The sequence below is a fragment of the Desmodus rotundus genome, chromosome 10, assembly GCF_022682495.2.
Source record: "Desmodus rotundus isolate HL8 chromosome 10, HLdesRot8A.1, whole genome shotgun sequence".
NCBI classification, from domain to species: Eukaryota; Metazoa; Chordata; class Mammalia; order Chiroptera; family Phyllostomidae; genus Desmodus; species Desmodus rotundus.
Window position 1 is genome coordinate 18,885,845 of NC_071396.1, and position 15,124 is coordinate 18,900,968.

A 15,124-nucleotide genomic window follows, 5' to 3' on the forward strand; every position below is an offset into this window, starting at 1 on the left:
TTGGGCACAAGAGAGGTGCCTCTGGCTCTCTCTGTGGCCCTGGTAGAGACTGGCTGTGCAGATTTCGTTGTGCTTTCTGTGAACCCAAGAGAGTCCCCTGCTGGGGGGATTCTGTGGGACAGAACTCGGAAGGCTCTTTGCGCAGTGCCTGACGCAGAGCAAGTGCGGGGTCAGTGCCGCTGGCCCCAGGAGACGGGCAGAGGGTGCTCTGTTGGCCCTGCTGCACGCAGTGATGTTGTGGGGCCCCGGGGTTGGACTTTCTGTAGCGAGTTGTTCTCCACTCTCCACTCTGTTCCTGCCCAAAGTTCCTCCGGACCTTGTTCTTTGTCTCTAGCCTGATGCCTTCGCTGCTGACGACACTGAAAAACACCAGTGAGCTGGCCTCAGGGGAGGTCTACCTGCTCAGCGCTCTGGCGGCCCTGCAGAAGGTGGTAGAGACTCTCCCCAACTTCGTCAGCCCCTACCTGGAAGGTGTTCTGTCGCAGGTGAGCCACGGTGACCACAGCAAGCTACTCGGGGTAGTAGGCAAAAGGGGAAAATTACAAACTGAATGGTTTTATTTGTTCTTTACATTTTTAGTTTCTGTTTGGCAGGAAGGTGGTTCTTCCTGAGAGAAGTGCTTGTTGTCCCTAAATGTGTGCTTGTTGTCTCTTCACTTGTCATTCCTCCTGCTTAACCCTGACACAGATGTGGTAGCACTTTGTCATGCGGCCCGTGTGTCTTGAATTTGCACAGTGTAGTTTACTGGGTTTTGTCCTTGAGGTCTTTGGGGTTGAGCTGGCAGAGCTGCCTTTATCACTTCTTATAGGAACTGGTGAAACGGGCCATGTGTGTTCCCAGTGCTGGAAGGCGCCTGTGCTGAAGAGCAGGGGCCGCTTGTACAGACAGTGGGCAGGTGGGGTTCTCAGTGGAAATCGCCGGAGCAGGGCCGCTGGGGCTGTTCTGTTGAGCACTTGCCTTTCTTGACGTTGGGAGCCCGCGCTGCCTTGATGGGAAGGACTTGACCAACCCGCAGATGCTGCAGACTGCTTGAAATTCACAGAAAGGGTGCTCTGCCTCTGGGGAGCTCTGTGGTTCTGTTCGCAAGGGAGAACTTGACTCTTCACATGGTGTCTGGATTCCTGTCCTCTGAGAACATCTACACCTGGGGGCTCTGTGTCCTCGCAACATTGATTCCCCCTCCCCCTCCCTGACTCCCAGTTGGGAAAGTAGCATCTTTCCATTTTCGCCCGGAGACTGTCAGGGTTGGGCTGGACAGGAACCCTCTGAGCGTACCAGCACCGAGGCCTTCTCGGTCACGAGCGTTTGGGCTGACTCCCTGCCGCACCATCGGGATTTCTGTGCGTGGGTCAGACGGTCTCCCCGAGCATCTGTAGAGGCCTTACCACTGTTTTCATGTCTCTGCAGGTGATTCATTTGGAGAAAATCACGAGTGAAATGGGTGCAGCCTCCCAGGCTAATGTCCGCCTCGCCTCCCTTAAAAAGACACTGGCCACCACTTTGTCACCCCGTGTCCTGCTACCAGCCATCAACAAAACATACAAGCAAATCCAGAAGCACTGGCAGGTTAGGGGACATCGGGTTTTAGTCTTTGGGGAAGGAAGGCATGGCGCTGAAACTCGCAGTTTCTCTCTGTGAACTCTGTGGCTATTACACACTGGCGGGTCTCTGCTGTCTCACTGTAGAGCCACACGGGCCCATTCATGAGCATCCTGCAGGAGCACATTGGGGTCATGAAGAAGGACGAGCTTGCCTCCCATCAGTCTCAGCTCACCACGTTTTTCCTGGAGGCCTTGGACTTACGAGCTCAGCACCCTGAGGTCAGCTTATTTCCACTCCTCCAAATCCTACACTTGTCTGCTGAGGGCCAGAGAAAAACTGGGTGTGTGACCAAAATTATCTAGAACTAGAAGTCAGAACTCTGCCCATTGAGTCACCCCGTTTTTTTTTTCAGAGTGATCTGGAACAAGTTGGAAAAACAGAAAGTTGTATCATCGACTGTCTGGTAGCTATGGTTGTAAAACTTTCTGAAGTAACGTTCAGACCCCTGTTTTTCAAGGTAAGCTTCCTTTTTCCACGTCTCCTTTGCACTCGCGTGAGCAACAAGATGCGTGCAACCAAGTCCTGGGACTTTATCTTTCTAGCTGTTCGACTGGGCTAAGACAGAGGATGCCCCAAGGGACAGACAGTTGACGTTTTACAACTTGGCGAATTGCATTGCCGAAAAACTGAAAGGGCTTTTTACTCTCTTTGCTGGCCACTTAGTGAAGCCTTTTGCTGACACCTTGAACCAGGTGAACGTCTCAAAAACAGGTGGGTAGCTGACTCCAGTGCAGATGACACCGTGCTCTGGGGCCTCCCCCAAGGCCCAGAAGTACCGTGGGTGTAAGGGGGTGCGGGTTCCTTTCGGTAGTGGGCTGTCAGGCCCTCGGGTGTCCGAGGTCGCACAGCGCAGACAGTCGTGCAGTCATTGCCTCTCTAGGGGAAGAACAAAGTGGGCCGGGCTGCGAGTCACTGCCAGTGCCTTCCACACGTTCAGGCTCAGACTGCTGTGCTGATGCTGACAAGCCACTCAGTTAACACTGGTCACTAAGGTGGCCAGACCAAGGATTCACGGCCCAGCCTGAGCTCTGAAGGAGGACTGGCCCATCTGGGAGACCGGCCACTTTGCGTTCTGCCTTCCTCCTGAGCCCGTGTTCTAGATCAGTTCAAACCCTGGAGGTTCGATTGTGAAATTCTTACTCCTTTTCTTTCATGTTTACTCTCTCCTGTCTACAGATGAAGCATTTTTTGACTCTGAAAATGACCCTGAGAAGTGCTGCTTGCTCTTACAGTTTATTTTGGACTGTTTATACAAAATCTTCCTTTTCGACACCCAGCATTTCTTAAGTAAAGAGCGAGCACAAGCCTTGATGACGCCCCTGGTGGATCAGGTAACCAGACACACTCGATCCGATGAGGAAGCCGTCACCGCTAGGTTTTGCAGGTTTTACACCTGCTAGAGTGAGTGCGGAATTATCCCCCCTCCTCTTTGCCCCCTCCTCGTGTGTGTTTCTTATTTTACTCGAACTTTGTTTCTAAATTGATTTCTCGTTTTTTGTGGATTTACATTTGAATTTTTCAAATGAAAGGCCCAATATAAGATCTAGTGGTTAAGTTTTTAATTTGTAGACCTGGTTCTGTCAAGAACATTTGAGGGCGTGGCCTCCTTGGAAGAAAAGCACCCAGAGGACCTGCTGAAGAAGGGAGGGGCTGCTGAGGGCTGTGTGGGTCCCTGTGAGCGCCACTCGCCGGGGAGAACATTAGAACGGGACGGGGTTTTTGAGTCAGCTAGTATCATGAAGGATAGTGGAATATTCTGTTAAAGATTTTGTTTATTTTTAGAGAGGAAGGGAGGGAGACTGAGAAGTACAGAAATATCAGTGTCTGGTTTACTCTCACATGGTCCCCACTGGGGACATGGCCTGCAACCCAGGCATGTGTCCTGATTGGGAATGGAACCCAGGACCCTTTGGTTCACAGCCCGCCCTCAGTCCGCTGAACTCCAGCAGCCGGGGCTGGAACATTATTTACACATTGGGGATGTCTTCAAACAAATCAACCCTGTTGCTCAGAGTCCTTTTCTCACTCTTAATAGCTGGAAAACGAGTTGGGAGGAGAAGAGAAGTTCCAGGAACGGGTGACCAAGCACCTGATTCCGTGCATCGCCCAGTTCTCAGTGGCCATGGCCGATGACTCTCTTTGGAAACCACTCAACTACCAGATTCTGCTGAAGACGAGAGACTCCTCACCCAAGGTCAGCAGCGGTGGGCGTCCACCACCAGCGCCCAAATAGCTGTGACACAGCTGTGCGACCGTGGTAACTAGTGGGACAGACTGGGCTGCGGGTCTTCTAGGACCAGAGTTCGCGCTGTGGTAGACGGAAGTTTGCACCTGAGATTCCGGGTTTTACTTCTAGGTCAGTTTTGAACAACAGCGGTCCTTCCCCTGTGGTGTGTGAGTGTGTGACACAAGCACTCAAACACTCTCTAAATGTGGGCTTTCACATCTCGGGGAGCCTTAAACTGGCTGCTTGTGCCTTTTTAGCTTCTCTGGGTGTCACTGCTCCGAGCTGGTCCCCACGCATCCCTCTGAAGGAGGGCAGTGTCTTATCTGCACAGCGCCTCAGACTTAGGGTCCCATGCAGTAACAAAGGGGGCGCAGGGTAGGAGCGGTGCTGGAACATGGGTCAGGCTGCCTGTAGGGCAGACAGATCCAACCTGTGAAGTGAACTCTTCTCCTAAGGGGAATGTTGGACGGACGTAAACTGAAGTAAACTCACGTGAAAGACCGGTTAGTTTAAGAAGAGCTTGTATCGAGTTTCACATTAAGGTAATGAGTCAAGCAGTACGCGTGGGCCAACCTTCCCCTTGCCATCCCTCAGGTCCGATTTGCTGCCCTGATCACTGTGGTAGCACTGGCCGAGACGCTGAGGGAGAATTACATCGTCTTGCTGCCAGAGTCCATTCCTTTCTTGGCTGAACTGATGGAAGGTATGTGTTTGGGAATTAGTGATGACAGTGCAGTTCCGTGAAAATGTGTCCAATCTGAGTGCAAATGTGGGTACAGTGAGATTAGCCCTGGGCTCAGGACCTCTGCCTGCTTCTGTTGCAGACTGCAGCAGTGGAGGCTAAATTCCTGCTTTCAGTAGGGATGGGGGGAAGGTGTTTGGAATGACCTTTCCCTTCACCTCCCATGTGAATAACTTGGTGCGCAGGTGCAGGGTTCTTATGTCAAAATGTCGGGTCCTTAGGGCTGCGCAGAATTAGCTCCGTGTTAACAACAGCCAGTGTGCCCTCGGGGCTGTGCACGGCTGGCCCTACAGTACTCAACACGGGATGGGCCGTTACCTGTTTTATAAAGGAAAGAACTGGAGGCTTCAAGGGGTTTAATAATTTGATAAACTAAAAGTGAGCTGGCACTGGGTGGAAGTCCAGGTGTGTGCAGCGGGGATGTGGGCACAGCGCTTCCCGAGAATCGGCAGTGGGTCTGAGTGTGTGTTGAGCAGGGTGCTGGGGGTAGTGGGCTGACAATTCTGTACTCGGGAAGCACTGCTTATTGAACAGAGTAGGTTCGCCTTTGTTTAAACCCAGAGGGTGGCGTCGCTGGGAACTGGGAACTCTCACGTTGGTGCCCCTGCTTTGGGGTTCTCTCTTACTCAGCCTCCAGTCTAAGACAGGAGGAATGGGGAGACTTCCTGGGTGCCCTCTGCTTCTTCGACGTGCTTCCCTTCTGTCTTCTGACTGGATGCCGGAGGTGGAAGCCGTGTAGAGCTAGGCGGGTAGGCACTGAGACAGGAAGACTGACTCATCTGAACTCCCGATTTTCTAGATGAATGTGAAGAAGTGGAACGCCAGTGCCAAAAGACTGTTCAGCGACTGGAAGCTGTACTGGGAGAGCCGCTCCAGAGCTACTTCTAAAACCGTGGCATCTCGGTGTTTCCTCCTCTGTTCAGAGTTCGGATGTGTATTTTTATTTTTGGGTGTTGAACACCTACGTGGACTTTAGAAACTCCCTGCCTCGTTTGTACCTGCATTCAGCCCCTCCTGGCACCTGTGTAGAATAACTGCAGAGAGAGTAAATGACAGCGCTGGTTTGGTACGGACGGCTCCTGACGGGTGGTGTCATTACCTACGCCTTTGATCTCAGCACCAAAGCTAATGGCGCCCGACTTAGACTGTGATTTCCTAACTATTCTGGGAAGGAGGCTTATTCACGTGGTGTCCACGTCAGAGACTGCCCTCAAAGTATCGAGTGGCCGCTAGTTCAAGAAAATGAGTTATCGAGCCTTGAACAAGATGCTTTTGAATGGAAAGCCATTTGGATTTTTACTTTTCATTTTGGGCAGAAACACCAGCCTTGACATTTGTGCACCCCTGGAGGGCAGTAGTTCTGCAGCGTATTTTTGACTCAGGACTAGTCTCCTTCATCCCTCAGTCTGCCCGTGTGCTGGAGACGTGGCTGCCTGGGGAGATTTGCCCTAGGCTAGGACGCAAAGGACAAATCATTGTAAAACTGACTAGGCAGACGGGAGTGGGAAAGTGTTTCTGGTGCCTTTCTCCACCCCCCACCCTCCCCCGCCTCCAGCCTCCCTTCAGCCCTGCGGCAGGTAGTGCTAGACCCGGGTGGCCAGCCGCGCAGGTGCAGACTCGACGCTGGGACAGTGGGAGGAACAGAGGCACCCGGCATCCTGTCCACAGAGCGGCCCTGAGGTTATCGGGGCTGCCAGCCCGGTGTCTCATCTGGTGAAACTAAAGCTCTTTGAGGATAGTGCCAGAGGTGCCCAGACTGGGCAAGTCATGCTGTGTGCCCAGGAAGCAGACTGCACAGAGAGGAGGTCCCAGGCATTTGCCAAGGTGACAGTGGAAAGGAGACTCGTGTCCCAGATCCCAGCACTGTCACGGCCCGTGGTGACTCTCCACCTGCCCCTGCTCTGGCCTTGTCTCCACCCAGAGGAGACTCTCCTCTCCCTCCTCCATCAGGGTGTGTTGTCTGCAGATTGGGGGCCATCAGGCCTGAGGCAGTGGGGAGAGATGACAAATTCATTCCTTTGTGCCTCCCTCTCAGCAAGGAGCACGGAGGGCCTGGGACCTAGAGGGCTGGCAGCGTCCAAGGGCACCAGACAGGCAAGGCCCCCCCAGCACGTGGTGTCAGCAGTGTAGGAAGTGGAAGGAGGGACGGGATGATTGTTTCTGTGAAGGGATTTAGACAAGAAGAAAGAGGTTCCCCGCTGCCTCTCCTACCACCTTCTAAAGGCCAAGTCACGTACATTTACTGAAATCCTTCAGCTGTAAAATGGGCCGATGCCAACCCACCCACATTGCTACTGAGGTATCTGCTCAACGAAGAAGTGGTTCAAGTGACAGGGAGGCTGTGCAGGTCACACACAGGGCTTGTGACAGTCACCACCTGCTTTACGGACACAGTGAGACAGGAAGTGGCAGAGAGGAAATGAAAAGTTGCTCCAGGTGTCGGGATAACCAGGAACATGAAGTGCTTGAATCGCGCAGGAGGCGGTGTCGGGTGAGATCACAATGTTGTTTCCCGGGCATGGGACTTTACCCTCTGGGGTGCTGGCTTTGGACAGAAATCAATGTTGTCGTCAGTCTGGGGCAGGACTTGAGGGCCCAGTCCCTGGGGTGCTGTCCAGGGAGGGTGGGTACTGGCGTGTGAGGTGGGTGCTGCTCTGGTCTGAGCTCACTGTGGCAATCTCCCAGAGCCTCTCAGTGACACGGGGATACCTGAGGGCATGTGGCCTCAGCTCAACCGGGTCCAGCCATACAAAAGAAACAAGCACCCCAGGTAGGGCATCCTCTCCCGTCAGTCCTGGGCCAGCAGCTCTCGGGCCCTAGAGTCAGTCTTACTCCAGTGCCTTCCTGCCACAGTCAGGGGAACACCTGGTCCCCACAGACAACACAGGCCCCAACAGCAGCTGCTCCTTGGGGGCTTCACAGCAGCGGCTGAACCCTCAGGAAGTCGACGGACGCTTTGAGGCCTGACACCCTCCACGGTACCCGTCATTCCTGCTCCCCGTGCGTGCTCACACACGGTGCAGAGCTCATCACACAGACACATTGCAGGACAGTTCTCTCGGGTTTGTTCACCAGGGCCCACACTGCTGCTCAGTTTTCATAATTGCAACTTTGCAAGGAAACCTGCCCCTCCTCAGAACAGTCTTTGGATTTGTGGTTTTCCTGAGGGAACTTTTCCCGGGAAGAAACAGTGCTTCTCTGTGGATAGCCACGTGTGCCTCTCCTGATTCCCAGTCTGCTTTCTCAGTCCCACGGAGACAGGCCAGAAACCCAACATCCCTTTGTCCCTGATGTTGCTGAACCATTCGGGGGCATCCTACTACTTGCTGCCCACTAGACAAACCTCCAGAGAGTTTGGTGGAAAAGAAAGGAATCTTTCATTGAACAGTCAGCCCTGGCTGGTGTGGCTTGGTGGACTGAGTGCAGGCCTGCAAACGAAAAGGTCACCACTTTGATTCCCAGTCAGGGCACATGCCATGGTTGTGGGCCGGGTCCCCAGTGCAGGGCATGTGAGAGGCAACCAAGGGACATCTCTTGCGCTGACGTTACTCTCCCTCTCCCTCCCTTCCCCACTCAAAATAAGCAAAATCTGAAAAAGCACAACAAAACAGTCATATAATTTGGAATGTCTAGTTTTTACCTCAAATGGGTAACAAAATAAGTGGAAGGAAAAAGTATGACATGAAAAAATAGCTATTTAAATATTTGTCATTGCGACTACTATATAGATTTAAGAACTGAACATAACACAAGGACTAAAATCTGTTCACAGTGCTAACTACTAAAATCAAACTCTTTGGAAATAATGGCATGTTGCTGCATGACAGCCTGTGTCCTCTGAGACACAAATTGCCGTTAATGCTCTTCAAGCTCAGTTCAGAGTTTCGCCAGGAACCTACTTTCCCAACCCAAAGTGTCATAAACATAGGTGGCTTAGCTGGTCCCCAGTTGCTGTCCGGGTTGAGGCATCCTTTGGAGTCTGTGCCTCCAGGCCTCTGCTCACAGGCAGTACTGGCCAGAGCTGGTAGCACCCCTGATGGGGGAGGGTAACGAACCGAATGACTTTTTGCTGGTCAGCACGTTCCTTTCAAAAGTGCTCTCCCAGAACCCCATGCATGCCAAAAGTCAGTGGGCGTGTCCAGCTTTCCCACCCAGGGGAGCCTGAGTGGCCACCTTTGCGGATCCCTCTTCTGGCCACTCTGTTTAGCAAAGGGGCAAAGTCTCCAGTTGTGCATGGGCAGTTCACAACTCTCCCCCGTTTCTGCAGGCGTATGTCCCCTCCCCTTACACTGACACTGTCTCCAGGACTCTCAAGGGAACCAGGTGTGGAGCTGATGTTTCAGGGGGGCGGTGGGGCAACAGGCCAGGGAGCTGATGTCTTCAGGAGACCCCCCATACTGCAAGTGCCCCCCACAGGCCTGTGGCCACAAGCACACAGCATCTGAGCTGACCCCACTTCCAATGGCTGCAAATCCTGGTCCCCAAGTAAGAAAATAGCAAGAACTCAAGGAGCTAAGATTACCAGGACCACAGCACCAGGATGGGAGACCCCTGACCCCACTGGAGACACCAGGCAGGTGGGTGTGAGATGAGGGGTTGGGGGCCCAGTGGGTCAACTGGCCACCCCTGGTGGCCTGTGGGGGACAGGGCTCGGGAGGCACATCCTGGTGTTCACCTGGTCTGCAGTCAGGACCCGCTCCCTTCATGAGGCAGCTCACAGAGCAGCAACTGCATCTCACAACCAAAAATTGCCACGCAGGTTTTGACAACAAAACATTTACTTCATTTGCGAATTTTGGGGGGATGTCCTAAATAAGTTGAAAAGTCATATGTACTTACAGGTTAATATATCAGTTTTATTACAAAAAAATATTGTACGAAATCTGAGAAGAGCTCTTCACTCCTGAACTCATTCAACACGTGTGGGCTGCCCACTCATCTTTGGCCCTCGGGGTGCCTGGGTCTTGGGGGCGGGGCCTGCACAGCACACCTTTCAGGTGCGGCAAGGGGCAAGGAGACAGGTGAACAAGAATGTCACTGTGTGGGGGGAGAAACTAAGAGCCATGAAGAAACCAGACTCAGGCGATGTGACTAGGGAGTGATGGGGACAACACTGGTTTCCTACAGGGCTGTAACAAACAGCCTCAGAGGGGGTGGCCCACGCCACAGAGGGAGGGCTCGCAGGGGCTGTGGGGCAGAACACTGAGGTGGGATCACAGGGCTGCACCCGTCCCGGAGGCTCCGGGAGGCCTCTGCCCGTGCTCAAAAGGTGGTGGCAGATCCACTCCTTACAGGACAATTCCATCCAGTGTTCCTGCCAAAGGCACTGCTGGCTTCCAGGGGGCCCTGGAACCTTTGTTCGTGGTCACTTTATCCAGCCTCAACTGGTCACCTTGGCCCCATGCTGACCCGAGATGGGTGGCAGGATTCCTCTATGACCCACCTTACCATTGTGACCTGTCTTAGTTCTGTGACCTATTGCCACCTGATACCAAACAGTGCTGGGGTGGGTCCTCAGCAGGGGCTCCCAAGCAGGGTCAGGGAAGGGCTCCCCAAGATCTTGTCATATTCAAACTCAGACTTGGCTGTTGAGACAGAGCGGGCCACGTGGACAATCGGGAAGCCACCCCCAAAGTGACAGCAAGTGCCCCCCAGGGCAGGGGCAGCCAGACTGGCCAGGGTGCAGGGCAGGAGCGGTGGCTTGAAAATGCCATCACAACCATGGAGGCTGTAGGCACGAGAATGGTGCCATCTGGTTTGTAATTTTTAAAGGTGGTGCTGTGATAGGACATTTGAAATCATACTTGAGATGTGTCTTGAGAGCACAGGTAGGATTTAGACAGATGAAGACGGTGAGACGCGCTCCAGGGACAGAGACCTGGGCATGCGGCCCGGAGGCAGGAGACATGAAGACCAGAGGCTGGAGCACAGGCTCCAGAGAGACCCGTGAGTGACGGCACAGGGCAGGGTAACAGGAGACTCTCCATGGAAGGGACAGGACTGGGGGATAGGGGAGCCCCTGTGGGAGGACAGGGCAGAGGGAACAGAGGACCGTCCATGGAGGGGGCCAGGTGGGGTTATAGGGGACCCTGCATGGATGGTACAGAGTAGGGGGGATAGAGGGCCGTCCATGGAGGGGCCAGGGCAGGGGAGATAGAGGACCATCCATGGAGGGGGCAGCATCGGGGGATAAGGGACCCTCAATGGTGGGGGCAGGGTGGAGCAATGGGGATCCTCTACAGAGGGGGAAGGTCGGGGTGGTATGGGAACCTCCATGGAGAGGGTGGGGTGGGGCTTACGGGACTCTCCATGGAGGGGCAGGTAAAGGGGGGAAGGGGACACTTCCTGGAGGTAACAGAGCAGGGAGGGTGTATAGTGTACCCTCCATTGAGGGGCAGGGCAGGGGTGGGGGTAGGGACCCTCCATGGAGGGGATAGGGCAGAGGAGGTCTGGGACCATCCATGGTAGGGACAAGACAGAGTGTGTAGTGGACCTTCCATGGAGGGGGCAGATTGGGGCGATAGGGGTCCCTCCATGGAAGGGACAGGGCAGGGGGTATAGGGGACCCTCCTTGGAGGGGACAGGGCAGGGGGAAGATTTCCCTCCTTAGAGGAGACGGGATGTTAGGGGAACCTGTTTGCAGGGACAGTGAGGGTGGTTGAGTTCCCTCCTTGGAGGAGATGGGAGGTAGGGGTCCCTCCATGGAGGGGACAGGGTAGGGGGATAGAAGACCCTCCATGGATGGTGCAGGACAGAGGGTGTAGGGGCCTATCCATGGACAGTGCAGGGAGGGGGTGGGGCCTACCATGAATGGGGCAGGCTGTGGGTGTATGGGACCCTCCATGGACAGGGCAAGGTGGGGGTTTGGGGACCCTCCATGGAGTGGCAGGGCAGGGTGTAGGGTCCCCTCCTTGGAGGAATCGGCAGTGGGGGGTAGCAGTCCCTCTATGGAGGGAACAGGGCATGGGTGGTAGGGGACCCTCCATGGAGGGGGCAGGGCAGGGTGGTACTGGACACTCCTTGGAGGAGCAGCACAGGGGATGGCAGGGACCCTCCATGGAGGGGCAGCAGACTATAGGGGACCTCCAATGGAGGGGGCAGGGCAGAGGGTATAGGGGACCTGCATGAGGCCAGGGTTAGGATAGTAGGGGAACCCCCATGGAGTGGACAGGACACGGGAGTAGAGGTACCTTCTTGAAGGGGGCGCAGGGTATTGGACCCTCCATGGAGTTGAAAGGGAAGAGGGGGTAGGGTACCATCCAAGGAGGGGACAGGGCCAGGGTGGTAAGGGATCCTCCATGGAAGGGGCAGGTTGGAGGTAGGGGGTCCTCCATGGAGGGGGCATGGTGGAGGTAGGGGGTCCATGGAGGGGGGGCAGGGTGGAGGTAGGGGACCCTCCATGTGGGAGACAGGGCCAGGGGTTAGGATACCCTCCATGGAGGAAACAGCAGGGCAGGTGTATAGTGGACCCGCAATGGAGGATAAAGGCAGAGGGTTTAGGGACCCTTCACAGAAGGGACAGGATAGAGGAGCTAGGGGACCCTCCATGGAGGAGGCATGGCTGAGGGCGTTGGGGACACTCCATGGAAGGAGCAAGGCAGGGGTTCTATGGGACCCACCATGGAGTGGCAGGGTGGGTGCAGGGTCCCTTCCTTGGAGGAACTGGGGGTTGGGTGGTAGGGGTCCCTCCATGGAGGGAACAGGGCATGAGTGGTATGGCTCCTCAAAGGAGGGAGCCGTCCAGATGGTGTAGGGGATCCTGCATGGAGGGGCCAGGGCAGAGCATATAGGGGACCCTCCATGGAGGCTGCAGGGTGGGGGTGGTACAGGACCCTCCTTGGAGGGGTCAGTCAGGGATGGCAGGAGCCCCCCCATGGAGAGGGTATGGTGGGAGATAGGGTTCCCTCCTTGGAGGAGACGGGGTAGGGGACCTCCATGGAGGGGACAAGGCAGAGGAGGTAGGGGACCCTCCATGGATGGGACCAGGCAGAGGGAGTCGAACACTCTATGGAGGGGGCAGGGCGGGGAGGGTAGGAGACCCTCTATAGTTGACAGGGTGGGGGATGGTAGGGGACCCTCCAAGGAGGGTGCAGGATTGGGGAGTAGGAGACTCTCCTTGGAGGGTATAGGACAGAGGGTTTGGGGACCCTCCATGGAGTGGATAGGGCAGTGGGGTAGAGGTACCTCTTTGGAAGGGATGCAGGGTAGGGGACCCTCCATGGAGGTGGAAGGGAAGAGGGGGTAGGGTACCCTCCAAGGAAGGGACAGGGTGAAGGTAGGAGATCCTCCATGGAGGGGCCCATAGGAGGAATAGTACCTCCATGGAGGAAGGGGGTCCTCCATCCAGGGGGATAGGGTGTGGGAAAAGGGGAACCTGAAGGGGTCAGAGTGGGAATAGGGTTCCCTCCTTGGAGGAGACTGGGGTAGTGGACCCTCCCTGGGGACAGGGCAGAGGAGGTAGGGGAAACTCCATGGAGGGGACCAGGCAGAGGGGGTAGAGGATCCTCCATGGAGGGGGCAGAGCATGGTAGGGGACCCTCCATGATGGGGAAGGGTAGGGATGACATGGGAGGGGGGATGGGTAACAGGAGATACTTCCCTATCATGGAGGTTCCTTGCCCCCTCTGTCCTGCCCCCTCAATGGAGGTTCCCCTGTCCCCCCTGCACTGTACCTCCCCTTGTCCCCTGTCCCTCTGCCTTGCTCCTTCCTGGTCTTCTGTTCTCCCTGTCCTGCTTCCACTATGGAGGGCCCCCTGTCCCCCTGCCCTCCCTTCTTCGTAGAGGCTCTCCTGTTCCCCTGCCTGTCCCTCACTCGCAGGCCTCTGAGGGGCGGGTGCTGCGGTCTGCTGGCTTCACCTCTCCTGCCTCCTGGCTGCGGGTCCACTCTCTGTACCTGGAGCACACCTCCCCGTCTTCATCTGAGTGATTTTCTGCCGGTGTGCCATGCAGATTTTTAAAACTTGCAATGTCTGACTCTTTAGTAGGGGCACTGACCCCCTCCCCTTAGGCTGTGCAAGGTGAGAAACGGCAACCTGCTTTCAAGCAGGAGCCTAAAGAAATGTCTTCCTAGGCCTGTTGGGCATTTCAGGATGTAGGAAATGTAATGGTCGATTCATCAAAAACATCTAAGGAAAGAAAAGAGGGGAGAAGTCGAAATGAGAAAACCAGAAAGAAAAACTGGAAAAGAAGAAAATGATGAAATCCTTGAATAGAGACCCGTGCCCCTGACTGTCCAGTCAGATACTGCAGGTTTAAAACGTCTGGCCGCACACCAGCCCGGCGTGGCACACCTGCTGAAAATCGCTGCTCCAAATCCTACCTGCTCTCCAGACACGTCTCAACCATCATTTCAAATGTCAAATCACAGCGTTACCTCCAGAGGGGAGGGGGTGGGGGAGCAGAAGAGGGAATGGGGAGAGAAGGGAGGGTGGAAGTGGCTGGGGTGGGGAACACACTGTACAGACGCTGCATCCCAGCTTTGTATTCCTGACACCTACGAGTATGTAATTTTGCTAACCGGTGTCACCCAGTAAATTCAATGGAAAATGACATAGAGGTGGGGGCCTTTGAGAGTCATTAGGTCATGAGGGCGGAGCCCTCGTGAAGGGGGATAGCCCTGGACAAGACACCCCTTCCTAGACTTACTGAGGGGATCACTTCATACATCATATAAATGTCTAATCACTCTGCGGTACCCCTGGAACAAATACTGAATGTCAACTCTAATTTATGTATTAAAAAAGTTAAAATACAAAAACCCATGAAATGAAATAAAAGTCAATTTAAAATATATTTTTAAAATAGACTGTATATTGCTGTGTATAATGCACACCCAATTTTTTGGCCCACATTTTCAGGAAAGAAATATTTTGTTTTAATATTTTAATTCAATTTTTCATTTATCTATACTTAGACACTTGGAATTTTTATTATGAAGGAATTTTAGCATTTATTGTTGAACATATTATGGTATAAGAAACTTTACATAAGAAATAATTACAAACACACGAACAGATACTTGGTAATTCGGGTAGTACCCACGTATAATGTGCATACTTACACCCCAGCCCAAATCTGGGCAAAATAGTGGGCATTATACAAGGCAGAATATGGTAACGCAGAGTGATCTTTACAATACATAAATCCGATGGCGCCATTCTCATGCTAAAGCCCTGCTGGCTGAGCCAGAGTCAGCGGTGCAGTCTCATTGCTGGGAGGGGCTCGCACTGCAGGGAGAGGAGGGGCCTGTGTCTTCCTCCCGGAGCCACCTTCACTGTTCTGGTGGCATCTGGCAGTGGTGCAGGTGGAACTCTGCTTCCCTGGGAGGAGGCTAAGCATTCACTTTGGCTGCTCAGTTCTAGTGTGGGAGTAGACACGCACCCACACAAAGTTGTTTTTTAAGCCTTAGTGGTTCTCATAGCATTTTCCACCCACCTGAGAAACCTTCATGCACCCCTGCCCCTTGTCCTCCCAGCCTGGGGGCATAAGGCCGAGAGAGTGCTGCCCAAGCAGCCAGTGAACATGCGTCTGCTCGGACGTCTCAACAGAACTGC

The 15,124-nt window shown here is 54.3% G+C and overlaps 1 protein-coding gene across 1 annotated transcript in view; it reads left to right on the forward strand.

The window, feature by feature from the left end:
• Nucleotides 1–9,806, forward strand: part of HEATR1 (HEAT repeat containing 1) — a 50,949-nt gene extending 41,143 nt beyond the window's left edge. The window contains exons 37-45 of the mRNA XM_024561666.4: nt 335–485; nt 1,408–1,566; nt 1,686–1,820; nt 1,955–2,059; nt 2,145–2,313; nt 2,779–2,933; nt 3,638–3,796; nt 4,424–4,532; nt 5,371–9,806. Of these exons, the coding sequence (XP_024417434.2) occupies nt 335–485; nt 1,408–1,566; nt 1,686–1,820; nt 1,955–2,059; nt 2,145–2,313; nt 2,779–2,933; nt 3,638–3,796; nt 4,424–4,532; nt 5,371–5,459 (1,231 nt within the window). The 3' untranslated portion in view covers nt 5,460–9,806. The remainder of the gene's footprint in view (nt 1–334; nt 486–1,407; nt 1,567–1,685; nt 1,821–1,954; nt 2,060–2,144; nt 2,314–2,778; nt 2,934–3,637; nt 3,797–4,423; nt 4,533–5,370) is intronic.
• The last annotated feature ends 5,318 nt before the right edge of the window (nt 9,807–15,124 follow it).